Source organism: Cyanistes caeruleus, chromosome 4 (genome assembly GCF_971803275.1).
Source record: "Cyanistes caeruleus chromosome 4, bCyaCae1.hap1.1, whole genome shotgun sequence".
NCBI classification, from domain to species: domain Eukaryota; kingdom Metazoa; phylum Chordata; class Aves; order Passeriformes; family Paridae; genus Cyanistes; species Cyanistes caeruleus.
In genome coordinates, this window is record NC_141704.1 from 44,418,955 (window position 1) to 44,443,511 (window position 24,557).

General features: G+C 38.0%; 1 protein-coding gene and 1 long non-coding RNA gene across 14 annotated transcripts in view; one reads left to right on the forward strand and one right to left on the reverse strand.

Annotated features, from left to right (window-relative positions):
* The window catches only part of NAV3 (neuron navigator 3), a 504,955-nt gene that overhangs the window by 230,674 nt on the left and 249,724 nt on the right, over nt 1-24,557 (reverse strand). For 9 of the 13 annotated variants that reach the window (XM_086884232.1, XM_086884231.1, XM_086884222.1 and 6 more), the window contains exon 1: nt 16,888-17,839. The exons of the other annotated variants lie outside the window; for them this stretch is intronic. In XM_086884232.1, coding sequence (XP_086740358.1) covers nt 16,888-17,130 — 243 coding nt within the window. In that variant the 5' untranslated portion in view covers nt 17,131-17,839. Of the gene's footprint in view, nt 1-16,887; nt 17,840-24,557 lie in introns of those variants that run through there. 13 annotated transcript variants of the gene reach the window in all.
* LOC147653607 (uncharacterized) lies at nt 16,949-18,668 on the forward strand. Its single transcript, XR_015285498.1, has 2 exons — nt 16,949-17,015; nt 17,476-18,668. It is a non-coding gene; the product is annotated as an uncharacterized LOC147653607 (long non-coding RNA).

The following is a 24,557-nucleotide window of genomic DNA, read 5'->3' on the forward strand; positions in this document are numbered from 1 at the left end:
GAGTTCAATTTTCTAGTCTTTAACTTCGGGGTCTTTCAAACAGACACAGTCCTTGCATATCTATCCAACTGCTAACACTGCTCCACTGTCTTCAGAGCAATAGCAGAGCCTTGCTCCTCACTCATCCAGTCCTCACCCAAATATACACACTGTTTTCACCCCATCCCCAGGGCACTGAAACTCTCTAAGACTCTTACTGCCCCTTCCAAAGAGTGATTTCTGCTGAGGTATTTGACAAGAAATAAATTAGCATACTACAGCAGGGCCAAAAGAAGTTCAGCATTTAAACATTTATGTTCTAACATAAACACAGATAGAAAATTTTATGTATCTGTGGGTTGCTTCCTTCTCTCCTCACTTATTTGAGACACTTTTTACATCACAAATGATGTAAATGGAATTTAGATCACTATTCCACTTGGATAGCATCTAGTATCACTGATCCTGTCATTTAAATGCTTGGATTCAATAGTTTTTAAGTAATAAAATGGTAGAAGATGAAAGGAGTGTTTTTTTTAAATTGAACTTTTGTCAACAGTATGCTGTATTTTTTTCTGATACACTGTCAAATTTATTATCTTGAAGGTAAAATATAAAGCTTCCTTGGCCTTAAAAAGATAGCTTGGAAGATCTATTAAGAAATACCCTGGAAGCAGGTACAATACACAAGGACACAAGGCAAGAACTGGAGCCCTTTAAGAATAAGCAGTGTAGTCCTTTAAGAAAAAGCTGTGCTGTACAATAGTTGTAGCACTGCTGCCACAGCGGACAAAAGTGAAAAACATCACCAGTTTCCTATAAGTAACCAAAATTTTTTGGAGAAATTGTAAAAAGGACTAAGTTCAGCCTGCTACAATGTAAAGTAAGTTTGTTGTTCAAAACTGATTCCAAAGAACATGAAAATATTAATGACTTGATGATTTACTTTTCTCTGAGTTAATCTGTTTTATTTTCACTGCTAACATAATGGAAGAGACATGAGAAAGTTAACACAGTATTAGACACTTTCTTTAGCATGATCAGCAGTGTTTGAGATGAAGAGGAAGGATTTTTAGATGTATCTAGTGAACTTCATAGTCTCAAATATTAGGTTGTTCTTAACTTAAAAATTTTGAAAGGAAATTAGTTTCTGTGCTTTGTAATGACCTTAAACTCTCAGATGCAAAAGGTTGTCACCCCTTTAATATAACCTTTTCCCATACACCTTTAATAAAAGGTGTACATACAAAAATGTCCCATACACATAAAAATGTTTGTATTATTGAAATGGCAGGCATTTAGCTACCTTTTGATGTCTATTCTGCAAGATATCATTGTAATTTGGTGATGCCCTCTCTTTCTTGCACTGGTGTAAGGCTCTTCATCTGTGTTCTTGGGACTGCCTGGTTTGAAATACAAATGGCAGCAACCCAGTTGTCAGGAATATCACACACCTGCGGGGCACACTCAGACCAATCTGCATATTCCCTCTAGGGAAGACAGCAGGCATAATGTCCAAAATGAAAATAAGCAAACTGGTTAGACAGGTGACAGTTCCAATGCTTTCCAAACATTTCTACTTCATGACAGTTTACCAAGCAAAGTAGCTTACAGCTCATGAGGGATTTACCAGAGACATTACAGCAACTACAGCCCTCAAGCAGCACCCTTTGCAGAGGACACATCCAACTTGATTAAGCCTGCATGTAACCCTGTCACTTGCTATAAGCCTTCCTGCTTATTTCAAGTTGTTAAAGCAGAAACCACAATTCCTTAATGATATCCTTTCCCATAAGCAATGGCTGTAGCACTTACAGGAATGTCATTCAGTTGCTAACAAGAAGAAAAATAATTCACATGAGGGAGGTGGTAATCCTCAAGAAAAACTTTCCTAAAATGATATATGCATTACTCTGCAAGGCTGAGAACACATTCATGAACATCCCCTTTTCATACTGGCTGAATTACTTGTCTTGAGATTCTGTCTCTTTGAGTAGCTTCTAGATTAATGCCATCCTTTTCTTCAGAAAGACTGTGACAGCAAGTGAAGAAGGAGGGAGTCTAATGCTGGCAGATGAATGAATGCAAGTGCTGTGTTCATCTGCATGAGATTCTGCAGAGATAATAGAGAACTTTAGACATTGCTGCAAGTACACCCATGTGTACATCCACATGGGCAAGTTGACTGCCCACCAACTCATTAAATATTTCTCCTTGTGTGTGCACACGTAAGACCCATGCACTTATATACACAGTTATGTTGCCATACATTCAGTAAACTAATTCATTATAGTATTTCTGGGTAATGAACCATTTCATTATCTCTACAATCTCTGCAGCATTAAGCAGAAAGCTGTGAGAATATGTCAAAATGAAACCTTTCTTCCTCACAGATATGTCTCCATCTCCCATGAACCCACAATGGTTCATTATGAACACTATTTTGCTTGCCTATTACTTCACCACTTTTCAAGGACTTTCCATATCTTCGTATCCCTAATCTATTTTAAGAATCAAAAAGAGGATGTCCCTCTGATAAAAGCATGCCCAGATCCATCACCCTCATGGGGGCTATGTATCGACTAATTTGCAAAGTAGCCTCAAAAGATTTAAATAATGTACTTTGAAACGCTATTGTACAATCTGTTGTAATAATGATAACATTAGCAATAAGTCCTGAAAAGAGCTTCACAAACAGAAGTTCTGTACTACAGGTAAGATTCACATCAGATAATTTCAGACACTGAAAATTAAGTGTTTAACTTAAATTAGATGGTTTGTCTCCCCTTAATTAAGCAATAGATGCACATACTGCCAGAGGGTGAGTCATTCTACATTTACATAAACAACACAGAAAAAAATGAAGGAATTGCCCTCAAGAAGTATTTATCTCTGCCATCTGGATAGGGTAGAAGCTCAGACTAGACATCAACCTTTTAACTGGCTTTAATGAGGTAATATGAATTCCACTCTGACTGGAGCCTCATAGAATCATAGGATCATTAAGGTTGGAAAAGCCATACATGATCATAGAGTCCAACCTTTGACCAAACACCACCATATCAGCTGAACCACAGCATTAAGTGCCACGCTGAGTTGTTTCTCAAACACTTCCAGAGACAGTAAATCCACCATGTACACTGTTTAACCTTCCTTCCAGGGAAGAAATACTTCCTGATGGCTATTCTGAACTTCCCCTGGTGCAGCTTGAGACTGTCCTTTTGTCCAGTTGCTGGCTGCTTGGGAGAAGATGCTGACTCCCACATGGCTACTGCCTCCTTTCAAGTAGTTGTAGAGTTCTGTTTTCAGCAGGACCACCATCCATTCTTAAACTGACAAATATAGTTAATAGGGTTCCAATTCTCAATAAATACAAAAATTAGAAGACATAATTAACAAATTTTCTTCAACAATTTTTGTTCTGTGCTCCCCACTCTTAGTTGATTCTGAACTTCACTGATCTACAATGTAGTAAAAAAGAGCTAGGACTTTCTTGAACTTTCCTAATAGTTTCCATTGGTCCCAAGCTATTTGCAGTCAGGAAAAAGCAGTCCTAAAGAGCCTCTCGCTTGTGCTCTACATATTCTCTTCATACTGACCATTAATCACACACACTTAGTCCTGACTTAACAGCAACATTCAGCTATCAGGACCTAATATTACTGAACTCAGGAAGAAATTTTCCTTTAAGAAATACATTCTTTTAGGGCAATGGCCCTATATAGATTGGACTCTTTTGGTACATAGAATAAGACAGAAAGCTGGCATGGATTGGCAGTAAAGATTGTGAGTGGATTTTTACTGACCACATTTCTACTGCCAAAAGTCATTTATGGGTGGGGCAGGAGGAGCCTCAATTTTAATCTTTAGAGCCATGAATGTGAACAATTCTCTCTGCAGAATTTATGAGCTGTTTTACTTATCAGTATTTCCTCAGAGTTTTCACGCAGTCAGATTGATTACTCTTTCCTTATACTGTTTGTGCATACTCCAGTTTGGCTATACAGTGTATAAAATGGACATGAATTGCATACTGTACCATACAAGGAAATTAAAGGCAGTGACATGCCTATCATAGTTCTTAAATATTTGTTCAAAAACACAACAGGGTATCACTTGTAAGAAAAATCTAAATGTCCAAATACCTCAGCAGCAAGAATAAACTAAATATTTAGCAATTTTTAATTAACCAAATTCCATAGGTCAACTAAACAGATAGAATTTTTTTTAAAAAAAGTAAATGGACAGAGTCTTATTTTTTTCTGTAACAAGCCCGGCTTTCATAAAACAATTAATTCTGAATGTTTTCAGTGCACAAAGAAGTAGAAGGTTTTTTTTTTTGTTTTTTTTCTCCTTTTTAAGTGCATAATTTCCCTCAATAAAAATCTCAGATTAAATGATTATCAGAAAATACCAGTCAGCTGACATAAAACATCACAGGATACAAACATAACCCAACCTTCCCAAAAATAAGACACAAAAGCATGGCTTGAAAATCATACCTTGTGAAAATGTAAGAGGTTGTAAATTGTCTAACCATAATGAAATAGGATGATCTTACTCCAGTGAGCAAACAGAAAAACTCCCACTGACTTAAAGAACACAGCAAGTTCTAATTTCAGAAGGATTATTTTGACATGTGTCTAGAATGAAGTATTTAAAGTTATGGAGCGAACAATGGACATCTTCCTAGAAGACATCATAGAGATGGTGAAAGGAGAGAGCTGCTGAAGCATACAAATATAAGCTAAGAGAATCTAGTCTGTTTGAAAACTGATTCCAAATAAGTTAAAAAAAATTATTTAGACTACATCAGTCTCCTCAGCATTGCAGAAGCAGATTCACACCCCAGAGGAACGGGAGGGGGTAATGCAACCTGAGAGAGGAACAGTGGAGGGACAGAGTAGAGCAGCACCTGCCAGATCCTGGCCTGCCAGTGGGAATGTGGGCTGCTGAGCTGCTGCTGAGTGCTGTGGGTGCATTGACAGAAACACATAATCTAGGATGCACAGGGAGTCAGTGCTTCTTCTGGGTTTGCCTGTTGCAGTATTGAACATATCAGTTAATGCTACAATTAACCACAAGTTAAAAGGTATGTTCTACATCTCACTTTTTTGCAAGTTACTGTAAGCAGTAATTCTATTCTTTCTTTCAAAATTCTATCCTTTACCAAAAAAAACCATATATGATGTGTGATGTATTTGTAGATATATGTGCAAAAAACACCTTCCACATTAGTTAAAAAAAAAACCAAACTACACTTTAAACTTTGTTAAATACATAGATAAATGTGAACAGGTATCTGTATATGAGCACAAATACCCATCGCTGGGTATGCACTTATGCCTTCCAAAAGACCAATACTTGGATATGAAGATATGTAATATTTTTCTCTAATTAATTAGGACAAAATAACTCATTTATATTGAAATGGTGTTGTGAATCTTGTGTTCCTCCATGCAAAGGCTGCTGACTGAGACCTTTAAAGACAAATATATATCTCTGAGTGAAAATTATTTTTGAAAATGCTGAGTTTATTGTCATACAAAATAAAAATTTTAATGGGAAGTGAAGTCCCCTAGACTGAAATGTAACTACTATCACTCTGTCTTTCATTTATATAAGTATTTCAAAATGAAGTCTTGCAACTTTGCTAAAATAAATTAGACTATTAATTGTCCAGGAAAAAAGGGATAATATTTGCCATAGATTCAAATATGTCCCTATTTCCCTCGCTTTTAGTAGGTCTGAGTTATCCAGTATCTATGTTGCTGATCTGAATCTCCTGTATAATATTATTTTTCTTTTGCCAAATCACCTGTAAATAATTTTTTGAATGACACTATTCAGTTCCACACAGTAGTACTCAGTATGTTGAGATTTGCATGCTCCCTTTTCTGAAACTTTTCTTAATCAGCTCTCTTAAGTACTCTACATCTCTTTATCATGTACAAATAAAGCTGAATAACTCAGAAAAAATCTTGCAGTGACTTGGTGGGGCCCTGGGAAAAAGCCTTGTTTTCATTTCCACACATTTTTTTCTTTTATTCCCCACTCCCTTGTGCTAATAGCTTATCTTATAAACCAAAACTCTTTAAGGCTGTGACTGACATAGCTGTCACAGATGGGGAGAGTTGCTTTGCTCTTGTTCATCAGTAACACAAACACCAACCCATTCCCAACACCCAGCTGGAGAAACCTTATTCTTGCATAAGAGAAGTCTGGATGTGAAAGTTCTGCAAATTAGACTGTGTTAAACCCCCCTACACACATCTGGAAATGGCAACACCTATGAACAGAGTATTTGACTGCCAATCACTACAACAGTTTCTCTGTGGAGCAACTTATCTGTTAGGTTTCAGCTAGTACTACAGAGCCATACCAGTCTTCTGAGTGATACTGCAACAAGGTAAAGGAAGCAGCAAAGAGGTTAGTGTTCTCTCCTTACTTTTGTCAGGATCACAAGGTTATAAATGAAAAAAAAATTCATGTTGTATATAAAATGCCTTCTACTTGCCTCTTCTTATTACAAGTAGGAAAAAGAATGGATGCATTATTAGCCTGACGGGAAGCTGAGAACATCAATAACAGATCAGGATAAAAAAAACAAACACATTTGTCTATGATAATTAAAAGTAACATCAATAACACTTTAAAAAGTAGCTAATTAGATTATTCAGTATTTAAAAAAAAAAAAGTTATCAATTAATAGTTAGCCAAGAAACAACTTCACTCTAAAAAATCTATACATTATTACCATTTCACATATGAGCTGATTTCAAGGAGGTACTTAATAGTAACCAGAAATGAAACTAGATTTTTGAATTCCCATGTGAGTTGCTCAGCCTTACTCCCTCTCAGAAGCATTTCAAAAGAAAATCTGAACCTGCAGCTCTCAAGCTTTCAGATTTGTACTGCTCCTTCATGAGAAACAGATTCCTTCAGCTCTTCCTTCCAGCACTATGGCTGGTGAGCTGGCCAGCAATGACGAAAGCAGGCAGACTGCTCAGCTGAGGAAATTTCTAAACTCCTTTTGAACTTTTATTTGTTATTTCACATTCTTATTTAATGCTTATTTATTTCCACTACAGAGACAGCTTACAAAAAAAGAGCCTGAAAAACAAAAACCAAACCAAAACAAAAATACTCCCCCCAAAAAAAGAAACCAGCTTGTTTACTGCATAGATGTGTTGCCAGGAAATCTCATTGTTGTTGCGGTGAGTAAAAATCCTGCACCCTGACTTATGTCTTACTCACCCCTAAATCACGTATGAGCCATGCAGCCTTTCCTGATTAATGAAAGTGGTCAAATATTTTACGACACTTGCTAGGAAGTCATCTTTCTGTGCATGGCCATGCTCATTACTAAGCTGTGATGGTTTTACTCATGCCCTGTAATTCAAATCCTGATGCACAACAGGAAGTTTTCACTGCCAAATCTTTTGGAGCTTAACACAACATCAACAAGATAGACAGCCAGGTGTTAAAACTGTCATAGAGAGATAATTTGAAATGGAAAACACAAGAGAGAGCTCAACAACTATTTTTATTCCAATTTGTTTTCAAATTTGCTGCAATTGGAGAGTTTCACCTGAACAAAATATTTTGATCAGCTGCTGAGATATATATTGAAGGATGAAATGCTTTCTGCTGAATTAAGATCAGAAGGACAGAGCAGCAAAGGAGAGTTTACAAGGAATAAATATAACTAAAAGGATAAGTCAGACCAAATGTCATGCTGAAAGTAGGTTAGGACAATACTAATATTATACTTGGTAAAATTCTCTCATGTTTTATGCAGAGTTAGTACATTTAGTGGCTGGCACCTTCTCAGTTTATATATCCAGAAATATTATGATCCAGCTCTAACCACTTCAAAATTATGCTTCCCTTTGATTTGCTTATTTTCAAAGTTCTCTCATCTTGGCTTACACAGAACATACACAAGAGCCATCAGAAATCTGCACATCTTATGCGAGGGAATGATCCCTTCACATTTACCAGACAAAACACTCTGCATTCCTTTTCTGAATTTTGAAGTTATGCTTTCAGCCAACATCCTCTTGCCAGTAAAAACAAAAAGGAAGGTCTGTGACCTTTAAAACATCATGGGCAAGTGAAGATTCGTACAAAATAGTCCACTACTATAGAGGTTTGAAAATAGATATATGCTTCCTCCTCTTCCAGCTTAATCCCCAAACACCCTCACTTGTCAAAAGGCTATTGTTAAGGCATGGGCTTCCTCCAAGACCACATCCTGTGAATCAGGTCAGAGTGAAACACAGAGCTGATTTAAATGAACTACTCTTTGCGTGCCCTGTTTGTAAGTGCAAGAAAAACTGTGTGGCTCAAAAAATAGTCCAGTATACTAGAAAAAAAGGGACAGTGGACCTAGACCAGAATGAACTCTTAGCCAAAAAAATTAGCAGATCTCATTTGTAATTCATGCCATTTGTATTTACTAAATACAAATTTCTGCTACAAACAAGCTAGGCAGTGTACTCAAAGGCAGAAATTAGGACTCAAAAAAGCCATTTTTCTTCAAAACAGGCCTGCTTCACAATTACTTAGATTTTCCACATCGTATTTAGCAAGTCAACAGCCTATCAACAACATTACATGCAGGACCATTGATGAGTGTTATACTGCCTCAAAAAGGGCACAAAATATTCTGTATCTTTAATAAACTGTGCTAGTCTATGCTGGCTGGATATATCAAAATCAAGAGAATATGTCTCCTGGAGTAAAATTCCACCTCCAGCTAAGAGCTGGGCCCACATTTATGCTAGCTATTGACATTAAAATGATTACAAAGCCAAAACTGTCCTTATGAGGCAAACAGGAAAAATAACTTATTATTTGGATGTTTCATTCTTAACTGATCCTTTAGAAAAGACAAAGGATAGGCTTGTGGTTATGATGTGGAGATTGGGACTTGAGATATATATGACTTCAAATTCCTAGTCCTGCCACAAAGGCCCAGCCTGAGTGTGGGAAAATCATCCATTTTCCCTTTAATCTCTCTCTTCCCTCTGCACTATAGGGATTATGTTTTTCCCTTTCTCCCACAGTCCATGTAATACAGCCGTGTATTCTACAGGGCTGGAATGACTTTTGCATACATACACACTGCCATAGTAGGACACCAATCTAGTAAAGTTTCTAGGATCAAGGTCTGGTTGAAATAAACAGAAAATTCCACAGAAAGAATATTATTTTCATTTGAGAAGAAATGTTTTTCAGTGCAACTAAGCTCCCCAATCTTAGTGGCACCCCTCACTCTGATGGGTACTTTGGGATGCTCCTGTCTTCCAGGGACCCCTAGAATGGAGCTAGAAGAAATATTCACTACAGTGCTCCTGAAGGGATTTTAAATTAAGCATTTTTAAGTTCATAGGGCCTCTATATTCCTTGTAATAGAGTAAAGAACCGAGTCCCCATGAGTCACTCCAATGTCTCCCAGGCTCTTGAGGCATGAGGACACTCCAATATTGATATGCCAGGGAAATGAGTGCTTCCAAACAGGCCACTAGCTTTCAGTGCTTTTGGGACACTTACCAGGAACTGCAATATTTCAGTGCAATGCCTCTGGAAACACCCATACTGCACAACAGCACTTTTTCTAAGGAAGTAAATCTGTATCAAAAGAGAGTCCTTATGTATGTGTTATCACTGTGGGCCACCGTGCTGTCAGCTCAGGTTCCCAGGGAAGCATGGTTTCATTACCATGCACCTGAAGTCAGCTGAACCAAGGAATGACAAAAGAGAATGAGAAGACCATCAAGCTTGTCACCTATTCCTTTGCACAACAGAGGATCACTGCTAATGATACTATTGACTGGCAAGCATACACATTCAGTTTTCCAGTGATGGAGATACTATTATTTTCCAGAAGCAAAGTTTAACTACTGTTACTGCTGGGAAGTTTTACTAAAGCCTGACTAAAACCTCCTGGGGTATAATATAAGCCCATTATTTTTATCTGAAGTTGGAGACCACTTATCTCCACTTGTGGTTATGAAGAACAAATTATCCCAGGGGGCTGCAAGAGTGTTGCACCAAGCAAATGTTGCTGGATAGCTTCAATTCTGCTGCATTCACAGTGCATTATCCTGCAGACAAAGTCCCATTTTTGAGTAAAGGATTTTTTTTTTAATAGTTGTTTGGTCAGGAAGTCCTCAAGCAGCTTCCCCAGACACAAATGCAACACAAAAGAGTAAGTGTGATTGTCATCTGATGATGTGTAATATAGCTCACAACGCACCAATTAATATGGAATAAGTTGAGTTCTATGTTCTTATTTTGTAAGGGAAATAACATGAAAGCAGTAGAAATTTGGACAGAGACCTTGACCTCAGGTTGGTGAATATCATCCTATCCATGATCCCAACTACAAATTATAGACGAGAAACATCATTCAACCTATATTCCAACAATTTGTTTACAAATACAAAAGATTTAAGAGTTTATATTGTCTTACTTTGCATTTATCTCAACTCTATGAAAATGTGTTTGATACAGATGATTAGACAATAAATATGTAACAGTGAAACTTAGTCCAAGCTCATACAGAACGAAGCTCTTAAATAAGTTATAATATAGCGTAGACAGATGGTCCTGGATACATAGAACACATTAAAGACACTGTTATCTGTTTGATAAAGAAATAATTCAGAGCACTAGACAAGAAGCTGAAATTGCTGACAATCTGAGCTCCTGCCAACTGTCCTGGCTTCACTGGGGCTGTGTGAATTTTAAACACATAGTCCCAGGTGTCCACAGTGCTGACTGAAATTTCTGGCAGCCAGCTCAATGCTTTTGAAACACTGCTGGCTTCCCATCACTAGCGGTCACTATGGGGAGAAGATAGGCAGTTTCTGGCTGCTTCTGCTGCCCTTTCCATTGCCTTTGCTGTAGTGCTGTAAATGAAACACTCGGCACAATGAGCAGCCTCATTTCTTGCCAACCCACAAGGCAGATACCTCCAGGGGACTAGTGCTGAGAAAAGGAAGGGTATGACAAAAGGGGAAAGAGACTCATTTATTTATGTTCCCTAGAATCAGTGTGTCAAGAAACTCAGTGGAGCTTGGGCCTCAGAGACCAGACAAAACCGTATCCAAGAAACTGAAATGTCAAAGAGATGTGGGATTGCAACAGATGCTTTGCTTTGGAGAGATTTGGGAGATGGTGGCAAAGGGTCACATGAAACCTAAGTAAGTGGTGTGAAAGGGTTAGCTGAGGAAAGACAGAGATATGGAAGTCATTTATGGTACACATCTGGTATTCCAATGTGCACAGCACTCCTGTTGACGTGAACAGAAGCTCCACCCCTGTATGGAAAACAAAAATATTTGCCTTGAGGTCTGTCTGTATAAAAGAGCCTAGCTGTTCTCCAAGTTTGGTGTCTTGTGATGGGCAGGATTTATCACATCACTGACAAACTACTTAAAATTGATGAGGGAAAAATGAGAGGTTTCCATGTGCATCTTAATGGTCTAGTGCAAAAGGGCTGTCTGAATGACACTAGAAGTCCTCAGAGTAAAACTGAGATGCAATGGTACGATGCCAAATGAAATAGACCTAAAGAGTCACTTTAACAGCTACAGCACATGTTTTTGTCTAATCAGATCAAAGCATTTAGCTTGGTTTTGTGACACTGACATTTATTTTAGATTACTTTAACAACATTCACTTGGTAGCAATAAGTGTTTTGGACCCCATTCTCTGTTGGACACGCTCCCCAAGTAGCACAATCTATTCTGCTCTGTTCTGCTGATTTACTGGGGATTGCTTCCCCAGCTTAATTGTTCAGATTTCTGTCCTCTAGAGAAGTGAATTGCTTCTCTACTCAGGTGGACACCTGATATTCTTTGTCATTTCTTCCAGGAGGCCTAGCAGAGGATCAATTTCTTGAGCTCCCCTAAGATCTTCCTGTATAAAAACTGTTTAATGAACTTAGTGGGGCTGGACCCCTGTAAGAGAGGTCACAAACAACTGTCTATTCATCCTCTGGATACCAGTATCTCCATACTACTAGGATCTTACCACATTCCCACAAAACTGAGGTATCAAGAAAAGTCTTAGGTTTACATATGTGTACTGGATCAGCTGGGGAGGCTGACTAGCACTTTTTGATACTGAACAGTGATATGAAAAATGCTGCAGGAAAGACAGGAAGACTTGATTAGGGGATACAGAGAAAAATAAGTTATATTCAGTAGCCTGTAAAGATGTCTGCCAACAGGAAGGAAGAAACAGATAAAGCAGACAGCAGCAGAGAGATAGCATGAACAAAGAGAAACTGAAAACAAAAATACCTCAAAGAAATAAGATAATATGACAGTAAAGGATTTAATTAACTCAGGAAAGAAGGCTAAAATCCAAGAAGAAAGCTTATCATCCAAGTCATACAACCAAAACCCTACAATTAATATATCAGATTAATCTCAGAGAAAATTCACTTTGGACGCATAAATGGTGAAGAAGGAAGTCTAATGATGGGAGGAAAACTTTGGGAACATAAAGCAGAGCACTTCAAGGAGCAGCCCCAGGAAACCAGACCAGAAGACCAGTGTGCCTAGCAGGGGTTCCTGACTCCCAGCAGCTGCACAGCTTTGTGCTGGAGAGGGTTCATGGTAACACACTTGTGACTACACCATCAAATGTGTGAGAGTAGATGAAATCAATCACGCTTTCAGGTGACCTGGAGTAAAACACTACTGCCATTGGCATTTTGCTACAGGTCAACATTACAGACTCGCTGAAGGGAGAGCCTATACTCCAACCCTCCTACTAAAGCAGGTTCACCAAGAACAGGTTGCACAGGATTGCATCTAGACTGGTTTTGAACGTCTCCAGAGAAGAAGACTCCACTACTTCTCTGCATAGCCTGTTCCAGTGCTCTGTCACCCTCAAAGTAAAGAATTTTTTTCCTGAAATTCAATGGAAATTCCTGTCCTTCAGTTTGTGCCCTTTGATCCTTTCCCTCTTTCTAGGCACAACTGAACAGTCTGGCCCTAGCTTCTCAACACCCATCCTTAAAATAATATAGTGCAGAGTTATGATTTAGTGGCCAAATAAGCTGGTTTTGCAAATAAATTCTTTCTTCATTCTTACAGTTTTAAGTAATTGTTTAATTTACCTTCCTACAATATCAATGGATTTTTTCACTTTGTTACTGTTTAGTGGCTCATTCTATAACAACAACAGTATCAAAAAGCAACCTACCATGATCTGATGATTAATTTTGCAAGCATATAAAATTGGTGGTAAAGAAATACAAACAATACTATACCCACAGTTAGAAAAATACTACAAAATATATATGGTTTTGTATAAAAACACTCTATTGTCCAGCTGAACAGCAAAACTCCATCTGCTTCAAAGACAGACAGCATTTCACCTCATGAATCCAGCAGCTGGATTCTGTTCCTGCGTACATATATAGGAATAAACTTTTGTCTATATGATACTCAGGGAAAAAGAATGTGCTCTGAATACTTGTGTTCAAATATTTTGCATGACTATTCACATCATAAAGTGTTCATGCAGTCAGACTAAACATCAGTGGGTTTTAGCAAGAAAGCAGATGAACCTGTTGTATGAGACCGAGGTACCAAAGCACAAATTATGAAAAACTTGACCAAAAAGTGCATTTGAATAAACTATACACAGAATAATTTAAACCATTAGCAACTTATTATTTGGTTTCATAAGCTTAACTAAGTTCTATACAATTAAGGAAGAAGGTAAACATAATCACCTCAAACTTTTTCTACCACACTTTTTATGACAATATCACTTTTTTAAACCTCAAACTTCATAATATCCATAAACAAGAAAACAACCAAGACTGCAAGTGCAACAAAATTGCAGGAGATGAGAGAAACAGCAAGGGAAAAGAGAACTGATGTTTGCTGCTATATTCCCAACCAGCCTTGGCCTTGTGAGAAAGCCAACACAAACGACAAAAACAATCAGGTTTGGTGAGAGTGAAGTTCATAGAGGAAACAGCTGGGTGGCAATGACCTACTGTATTGACATGCATAACCCAAATTTATTTTAGAATTCTTAGCACTTAATAGATAGCAACAGGATATGTCACAGTGGCTACACATGTCAATCTAAGTGCCTTGCAGACAGGATGAGAAAACTTGTGACCCACACTGCAGCAAATGTAAACACCAAAGCAAGCAATGCAAAAGGCACTGCTTTCAGCACACAAGAGCCAAAGTTAACTAGATGATGAATTCATATGTTCCATTGTCTTTTGCAGATAGAGATCCATATTTTTTCCCTCAAAAATCAGTGCTGCCTCATATGCAATGATATATGTAACATAAGCATACAAGAAATATGTTCTGATTTTACTCTGAGTTGGAAACTCAGGCTAGTTATTCACTACATTTTGGTTGAAAAACATTTTATCTGACCATTTTTATAGTTACACAGCTCCAAGGTACATCATTGCATACAACAGTCACACAGAGATATCACAGGGATTAGTGTGTTTGCTAACAAAAGATCTATTTGGATCAGCACTCACAAATGGTCAAGCTTTGGGATGACATAACCTGTACTGGTACAGCACTTGTATCTGCTCAGGAAGCCTGAAGAGACATTAACATCTCCATCAGATCTGTGCTTAGAACTACTGTTTAAATAACCTACACATACTTCTGAGCCTACCCAGGTGGCAGGGATCTCCATCACCGATGGAGAAATCAGCATTAATACTTTTAGGCTGATCCTTTGAAGCTTTCTAGTAACAAAAGCATTAAAATAATGTCATCTTCATAAATACCCATCCACCTTACCGTCCAAACCCCTTTGGCAAAAAGATTTCATTAAACTTGCTTAAATGCTGAATAAAATAGCATGTTTCAAAAAATGTGCCAGGAAGAAAATTAAATAAAGGGCTGCCACTAAGCTTTGCTGGGAATGTTGAACTTATAAAGGGGTAATACAGAAAGGCTTCAGAAATCAGTAACTTTTTGAATGTTCATCACTTCTATAAATCCAGGTGGCTGCAGGAAGATTTCAGACCATCATGTGCACAGCCTGGTCTTACTCTTTTCATCTTTTAAAACTGCTCAGAAGCCTCCATGGAGAACATATATTGAAAAGGATGTCATGGCTGGTCGGTTGTTTTTGGGAAGTTGGTTTGCTTTTTGGTTTTTAAAAAAAGAGTCTCTGAGATGACAGGTATTTTCAAACCAATGAAATGGCAAATTGGTATCACAGTTTGTGTCCACCCAGGCTGTTACTTCACTCAGTAGAGGTTCAGCAGAGTTCAGGACCAGATGCCCTTGGAAGGCTGTGACTTCCAGTTGGTCTCACACTAATTACTAATAGCTCCCAAGTGGTTTAAATTTTGAAGGCAAGCTGCTTTATATCATTCTCCACACTTTTATAAGTAAACAAGAAACACTTCTCAGCCGCCAATGTAACCTTTTGCTTTTTTCATGGAAAATAGTATTTGCAAAACTAATTTACTTTTCATAGAATATCCATTAAGGAACACCATTAAAAACAAAGAAAGAATATTTTCTACTAAAAATAGGTAAACAAGAAGGAATAGCATTGTGTTGAAAACTTATTATCTTCAAACATATTATCTTCATACTCATGTTATAGAAATGGGCTGATCATCACCTGTGGTAATCAGGAGACGAACAGTTTACAGTATAGGATGTCTGACACCACTAATGCATCATCTCTGGGAGACAGGGAGATGTGACACAGAAAACTCCAAGGGAAAAGTTAAGTGGCATGACCAAAATCTCATGTGTAAATATGTGGCAAGGTTTAAAAAGGAAACCAAAGTTCAGAATCCCAGCCCTATGCTTTAACCACAAAAACCAACTTTCTTCACTAAAACAGAGTTAACCCAGTAGTTAAGAACAAAGAAAAACCAAGTATATATATTATGTGTATCTTGCCACTGTAACAACTCTAATGACACTTAAGTGTTCTCAAACTAAGGTACAATTAAAAATATATGTTTAATTCCAGGGTGGTAATCAGTTCCATAAACCAAGAGTACTAGAAAAGCAAGAGGAAGTAGCCTCACAGCTTGCTGAAGCTGTGCAAACCACACATGCAGCTGTAACGTTAGTGACTGAAAGATCTACAGAAATATATGCTGCTGACAAGAAGGGACTTAATACTCATGTACAAAGCATGAAAAATGTTCTCAACTACAACAGAAAGCCTAGCTGAAAATCAAGCAGAAGTTTTGTTAAAAGTTAATTAGGACCCAAAAACAATCCCCTTACAAAAGAAAAAATCCCTAAGCAGTCTGAAAAATATTGTGACATCCTACTTCAGACAATCCTTTTATTTTCAAATCATAATGAACTGGGGCTAGATAGAGGCTAGGAAGAAGCTATTTTACAGAAGAGAAAAGCACAAGTACTTTTCCCTGAGAAGCTGTTTTTCTGGTTGAGCAGTTCTGCAGCAAGAATAGCCAGATCATTTGAAAATTGAAAAGAAAATCAATTGCATGTTTTTATTTTAAAAGAGCCTCCCTGTGGGAATAGGTGTGGGCGTGAGATCTCTTTTTAAATTTCATAATATAACACAAAGCTGCCAAGATTTTTTTTTTAAATACTCTGTTTACTGGGTGCCAGAATGATTTTTCTCTCCTTATGATTCTACTGATCCTTATCGAAATTCATCTGTTAAGTGAATAACACTAACATTTAAAAAAAGAATATTTATTCAGACAGCAGCACTGAGCAAAACAAATTTTCAAGGCTGCTATGGAAGTTCAGTGATGACAGCAAAACTCTATTTTCTCATTTACCCCCGAGTTCTGCATGCAGAAAGTTTGTATCAAACTTTTTTTCAAAGCAAATCAACATCTTTTTTAAGAATTGAGTTCCACAGGTAAAGTTTACAACTAACCTTGCTATCTTCGATCTCCTGGGTTTTTCCTTGAAGCATTTTCCTCTCTCCAAAATCACAGGTTGACTTTAACGTGAGCTGACAAGAAAGCATCGAGCTCTCTGCCCCAGTAAGCTCCAAGGACTTTGGTGAGTACTTCTGTGAGCCGGCGGGGCCAAGGTTGGGTATCGGGAGGGCAGTGTGGACAGGCTTTGACCCTACGGCTGGCTGTCTCAGCTTGGAGGCAACCCCAAGCACAGGCATGGCTTCTATAAAAGTATCTTCTTTCTGCCAAAGAAAATGCTCCTGACCTCAGTCTGGTAGACTCCAGCTTCAGCAATTTCAGAACAAATGCTTTAAACAAAAGTAGCAGTCATCTTTTCGAAAAGTCTTAAAACAATAATGTTATGAGTTTCACAAGGCAGCAGAATTTTTCCTTCATGTCTCCCCTTCTCCCTCGCAGCCACTCACACACACTGCTCAGTGAGTCAGTGGCTCTGTAAGACTAAACGCTCCTTTGGGGCGTGAACTTTTCTTGAAGGTAACTGCCACAGAGCTGCCTGTCTGGGATTAAAGAACTCATAAATTCGCTTTCTCTTCTTCCTACAGCATTCCAGGTCTGTGCATTACGTGAATGACGGATGGGAGAAAAGGAGAGAGAGAAGAGAGGAAACCTCCCCGTACTCCAACTGTCAAAACAGCTCAGAGACCACAACACTGGAAGCAGAGACCTCTTCCTGACTACATAAATAACCAGCCCACATCTTAAAAAAAAAACAAACCTCTTTTTTTTCTGTTTTAAAAAAAAAAGAAAAAAAGGGAACTGAGTAGTGGCCAAAGCAAACAGCTGTTGGACGAGTTTTCATCCCGGAAATAATCTCAGCAATGAAGCTGTTTGTCTGATTCCTGGCTATTTTTCACTGCTGACAACCATGAGCTACGGTGTTTCATTCTCTGCTCCTCCCGTGAAATCAAGCTAAAATCACGCAAGAGCGTGGCTAGAAACAGACTCTGAATCACACTGTGGGTAACGTCTGTCTGTGCTATGAAAAATCCATACAAAAACACAGAGCAGGATTTAGGAGAATCGCGAGCATTGTTAGAAGATTTAGTCAATACAGCTTTCAGAGCTCTTTTTTTTCTTTCTTTCTTGGTGGTGGTGGTGTTAACGTCATCTATTCAGTGTTAACACTTCCCTTTCTAAAAACATTGAAAGCTCCGTGAAGTCCATGTCTAACTCATCATTTCTGCTTGTTGCTCACAGTATTCTTTCTGCCAACCTCAAATCCTTGCACATAGAAATACAAGTCAGGCAGGCAGAGCAGGCTTCAAAATGAGTCATGATGGGCAGTCTAAATTGTTGAGCAGCATAAACACCTAGAAGAACAACTGTAAATTCCTTTGAGATCCTGTAGCAGGGGAATCCCTTTTAAACTGACATGAGGAAAAAACCTGTGCAGAAACATCACACCATTCAACTCCTATGGGATTCTATCACCCAGCATTATAGACATGGGAATTTTTGTTACATCTTCCAAAACAAAACTTAAGATGACTTGACTTATTCTGCCTCAATATACTACACATTATTAACTACACCTTCCTTGAACAGTATGTACTATTACCACCACAGATAAAAGCAGAAGACAAAATAAGAGCCCTCTGGACTTTTATCTTCTCAAAACAAGGATGGCAAAAGTTAAAAAAAAAAACACTGAAAAGAGAGCAAATGAGAAGCTGACAAAAAAGATCTTAAATCATGTATTACAATTATTTTACAGAATAAATCTGTGATACGTGCAGTATTGTCCTCTATCATTCATTTACAAAGATCACACTGGCACAGTAGATAAATTCAACTCTCTGTACTGACTTAAAAACTATCCCATTCTTGTTTGTGATTTGTAGGAGTGAATTTGACCTGTTTTAGTAATCTCCTGAGTTTAGAAGAGAGAATACAGAGAATCAGCAAACACATTTCAGCATCCTCTGCCTTTTGGTGCCACCCTTAACAATAGATGCAATGGGTTTTGTGCAAGAATGCACAGAGGTAGCTGCTCTGCATTTTAGACAAGCTCAGCCCACAGGGTCCATCAGTTTGCTCCAAGGATTGGAATATTCTTGTTCACTGTGATATTTCAGATCTTCTGCAGAGCAAAGGGGAAGAAAGCTTCTTGTGTAGTCTGTATTTGCTCTCCAGCATTATAAAGTGCTGTGTAAGGAATTTTGATTTCTCAGGCACAACTGTTAACGGTTAATGCTTCAGAAAATGCACATATGCAAAGACTGAAGTGGACCACAGGAAAAGAGGGATTTATCTCTTGCAAGGTTTGAGAAGATGAAAAATCCTCATGAGAACTGTTACCCAATGATCAAGACAAAGAATAAAATACAGCCATGAGACAGATACTTTCTTAAAAAGAACTTGGCCAAAAAAATGTAATTGAACCTTATTACTTCCCGGGGTTATAATTTTACAAAGTAATGCACTTTAGTAATCTTGCTGATCTTCTTTTGAATATGAATGATGAGGTCATGATACCCACAGTCTCTTTTGCAACCCATTTTCCCAGCACAGGAACCCTGAAAGTAATAACTAAGCAAACTTACTAGGAGAGAGTCATCTGTAATACATAACCAACAGGATTTGGAAACAATGATGTGAGGCTGGTGTTACTGCTACTCTTTCAAAATAATTCTTCATTATATGTTGACTTTAAAGCTAGTACCAGGTCAGGGCCATCAACTTCAGAACGCCATAAACCTAGAATTTGTACAATGATAAATAACAGAAGTGCTTCCAGTCTATTGAAGATGCAAAGAAGACTACGCAAGATTCTTTGCAGAAATCATGAAAAATAGTGCAGGAAAACAATTATACTCTGTAAATAAGAATGCAGCTACAAGCCTAGTATTCCTTTTCTTGTTTTCTCTAATTCTAAGCAAAAGATAAATAAACAAGCATCTGCTACTCTTAGAAATCACTTAGCTACAGTTTTTGTTTGAAGGGCCCTTGTGTACCTCATGGTGAATATGGGTTTTATGAAGTCCACCTTGGGGGAAATAATATTTAACAACTAAGCTTCAGTACTGTTTTCCACACCAATAGGTAAGTACAGGATAATGCATCTGTGGACAACATACACAAACTGTCACCAAATGCAGGTGCTGGTGAAATGATCCTGCAGGCAGAAGGTGTCTGAAGATTCAGTAAGGGAAGGAATTGTGGGGAAGGGGAAAAGTTGGAAGCTGCAAAGGAGGGCACATTGTCAGCCATCAGCCTGATCATGTGAATTTGATGGGATTTTCCTCAGTATCTCTGGAGTGGGAAGCAAAGTAACTGTCAAGCAGGGCAGACAGGGAGAACCCAAAGTCAAAATGAGGATGATTTAGATATATGTGAATAATGCCCAAACAGAAAAAAAGGCTTTATCTATGAGAAAATAGGGGTGAAGAAGGTGTAAACTGTGGCTATAACCTGAACTTACATGAAATCAAACACAACACCAGAGTGTCTGGCATGAGGGGCAGAAGTATTACAGTCAGGATAGAGAAAGCAGTGAGTAAAAAGATATGACTGACAGAAATAAGGAGCATATATATTTGCTTGGTTACATTAAACTGATATATCTAGAAAGGGACTTCAGAGAAACAAGTCAGGCTAAGCATTTTTCAGAGAGGAGTTGTAGGTATATAATTTGTCCCCTTAGACTTTAGACATCCTCCAGCCAAGCCGTAGGGAACATCATCTGGATTCAGGATTCAGGAGGATGAACAAAGATCATGACTGAAGTCCTGAGACAAGGGAAACAATGTGCGGGAAAGGTTGGAGAGTTGTGAGGAAACTAAAAGAAAACTGAGATGTGGGGAGAAACAGAGGGTAACATTTCAAGTGGGATGCTAGATAAGAAGATAAAAGTGTAAAGAGGAACCAAAAAATGGGAAAGCAGAGCAAAGATCAAAACAAAACCTTTAGTAGTTTTATCAGCTGTAGGGGCATTTCCAGTGATATGTCAAAGGTAGGGCCATTGCTTTAGCTGTGACAATCTGGCTGTAAAGCATAGCTGTGAAAGTGTCACACACCCAACATTTTTACAGAAATTAGAAATTACATTAATGATCTGTACCTAAAAGTAAGACAGCATGTATGTATTCAGTATAATAGTCCCCACATCCTAAAAAAAAAGCTGTAATATTTATTTCAAATTGCAGAAGCAAACACTCCTGAAGTCTAAACCACTTCATAAAAACGGTATCAGTCACTTGTAATGTTATGGTGAATTTTTGTTCTAAGGACTGAACACACACTGTACTGTTCACAGCACAACACCCCAGCATCTATTTCCTTTCCTTCATTTAGTCTGATACCAGTACAAGTCCCATGAAGGTTGTTCCCCTTCTGCACCCCCAGCCCCCAGACAAACTGTTCGTACGAACTGAGCAGACAGCTGGCAGTGTATCCCAGAGCACAGGAAATATCAAGAGATGGGACACCTGCCTCAAAAGTGGAGCCAAGATATTTGTTTGCTCCTTCTGCTCTGTGATCTTCAACAAGGAAACTGTTGCATGTGTACAGGGTCAAACAGGAAATGTCAGGGGTCCAGAGACTGCAGAGCTCTGTTCTGAGCTGTTTCCCCACTTCATCCCACTGGTGTAGCAGCTGTGTACAAAGATTACATGAGCCAGGCCAACTTCTGAATGAGCTTGAATGTGCTGATACAGTCACATGATTTTGTGCTCACTGATTTCAGGTTGAGCAGAAAGTTTTCCCCAGCTGGGGATGGACAACTCTTCAAAAAGCAACCAGTGGTTCTAAAATACTGAAGGTAACCAGAAGCAATTTTATTTATTTATTTATTTATTTATTTACTCCAGATAAAACAGGTTTAAACTTTAATAATGCAAGTAAGATGCACAGCATAAGTCTGTTTGGTGTAACAAAATATGTTCAACCTGTCAAATACAGATGAGACAAATCCTTCAGCTCCAGCTCATGTTCACAGCATAATTTTGTGGACATTACTTCTGTTATTACAAAAAGCAGGTGAATACATTCGTCTCAAGGCAAGACATTTAACATGTATTTAATCCTATCTGCAAATGTGTAATGCTACTGAGTAAACTGCTGTTGTTTTCCATAACAGTTTCATATTCCAAAAGTTATATAATCCAAAGCCCGGTTACAGTCACAGAAAAAGGTGCATCCGGCTTCCTAAAGGAAATCCCTCTGCTTTGCCTGAATGTTTGGGGAAGTTTTTCAAAGAGGACAACTTTTAAATGAGGATATAGTTTTATTGTCTGAACAATTTGGCCTTTCAAAACTCAGACAGGAGTTTAAGGGTTTGAATGCATTAGTGACCAGTGACAAAGTGACCAGTTCTTCTATAATTTTCATTCATACTGTACATTTGCAGCATCTTCTATCAGATGGTTTCAAACCTTTTTATGTAATTTAGTACCATACCAGCTTGTGAAGTATGTAAGGTATATTAAAATACTGTCAAGTGGAACCATTAGGCTAAATTACCTTCCCAGGTCTATATTTTTTTTAAATTATAAACCTGTGTGGGTTAAAAAACAGTTATTTCTCTTTGTTGTCCGCTCTATTTAATCATGATGTATTTGGCTTAAAGGAATTGAGATTAAATACTATATGATTGGAAAACATAAACTAAAATTTTATAAGGATAAGGAAGAACTGACGGCAACTGAACACACTATGTAAGTATTTACATACTGATCTACTGGCTAGACCACACAGCCAGCTGGTAAAGCTTAATGAAAGGATCAGCTTTTCTCTTTGGGAGGTGGAAGAGGAAAAGGAAAAAAAAAAAAAAAGGATAATCTATTTGTTCATTTCTAAGAAAATGACCCAAACAACAAATGCTGAAGACGCTCAAAGTTGATGTTAACTGCAGCTAACAAGGAAATACCCACAATCAGCATAAACTGGTCAGAAAGCTAACAGACATCCTAAGGATTGAAGAGACAGCTTTTCTAACCTTTTTTCCTCATCTAACTGGTTTCTCATTTACAAATTCTCTCCAGGACACAGTCATAGCAGGCACCCTGGCTTCTCCAGTATCCTTCTGGGCACTGGCAGGTATCTTTGCCTCTTCCCATTTCTGCTCTCCTCCCAATTTGTCTTTCTTTCTCTGAAAGGATTTCTGACTTTGTATCACTTTTGGTGGGTCCTGGTGAATTATGATTTCTACTGCTTGCCCTGCATTTTCCTGTCTTAGAACACATGACAGAGACATGACTTCAGTGCTGCATTGTCAAAGAGCATTTCTCCCACATATCAGGGTAATTAAGAGCTACAGCTCTTTGTAGGACAGCTGGTGGAATATCTAAGGTAGACACTACAAAACCAGACATTTATAGAATGCAAGATTAAGCTCTTAAGTGATAACATTACTTTCAGTGGAAGTGGTAAGGAACAGAATTCCTAGCCTGTTTTTAATAATGTTATTGATAAAAGTTTTGTTCCATTTGAAATTTTGACCAAAATTTAAATTATCTTGTATTCCCCTCATAAATTCTCTGCAATTACTACTGTTTTCAATATGGGTTCCCCTGGAAAAGAATTTTCCCAATGCACATACACCCCAAAATTTTGATGGAATATTTCATGATGCTGTGGAGACATTTATAAGTCCTAATTGGATGAGAAGGAAATTGGCAAGATTTGTGGTTAATCAAAACTGTTCTGACTCTTGATACTTAACTGTCAATTGTTCAGAACTTTCATCCAAAATTTCTTCAGAGAAATTTACTTGCTTTACTTACTATGAAATTTCCTAACAAACTGTAAAAAATGACCCATAAAAAGAAACTGAGACTAAGCAGGAAGGAATCTGCTGATTATCTGCCATCGGGTGGCTGGCAGAGTGGCAAACCTATGCTTTCATCTGCAGGAAACTTTCCTCTTATGAGCACTGTGGATCTGATAGAGGGTTTCAAAATCACAGTTATATTGGCATTCACTTCAGCATTGCAGTGAAAAACTTCTACATAAGGTTCCCACTGGTCTATTAAAAAAAAAGAAAAGTTACTGTAGAAAAATAGCTTAGAAACATCTGCTACAGTCATGATCAGACTCTTGGCCAAGTGCAGCAACAACAGTAAGAGACTTTGAAGTCAATCAGCTTTGCTATCACCACCAGATACCCCTGCAGTCAGTGGAAATTACTACACAGAGAGTTTAGGAGATATGAAGAAAACTTGCTCTGCCAAAAATGTATATAGACAGCAATGAAGAAAAGAATAATTTTTTTAACAATCATGAAAATTGTTAGGAGTGAAAGGTTAGCAATAGGTGTTAAAAAGAGAAAAAAAAAATACTATATTAATACTCAAAGAACACTTCATGAAAACAAAGATAGATATATTTTAAAGGATTAGCTTTGATATTTGACATTAAACAAGTGCAAGCTGCACTGCAGCTGGAGGAGCACTTCTGACTGACTCATGATCTACTGTCTGCTTCTTTCTTGCTTTGAGACTGTAATCACTCAATGCCAACTTGCATCCCCCACAGTTTATACCTACTACAGCTATACCACCTCTGCCCATGTGCTACCCCAGACCTTGATTTAAGTAGTAATTATTACATAATATTTCTTGTTACTCCTCACTGCTTATTAGCATAGTGGAATGATCCCAGCAATGTTTTTGGTTTCCTGTTGTCC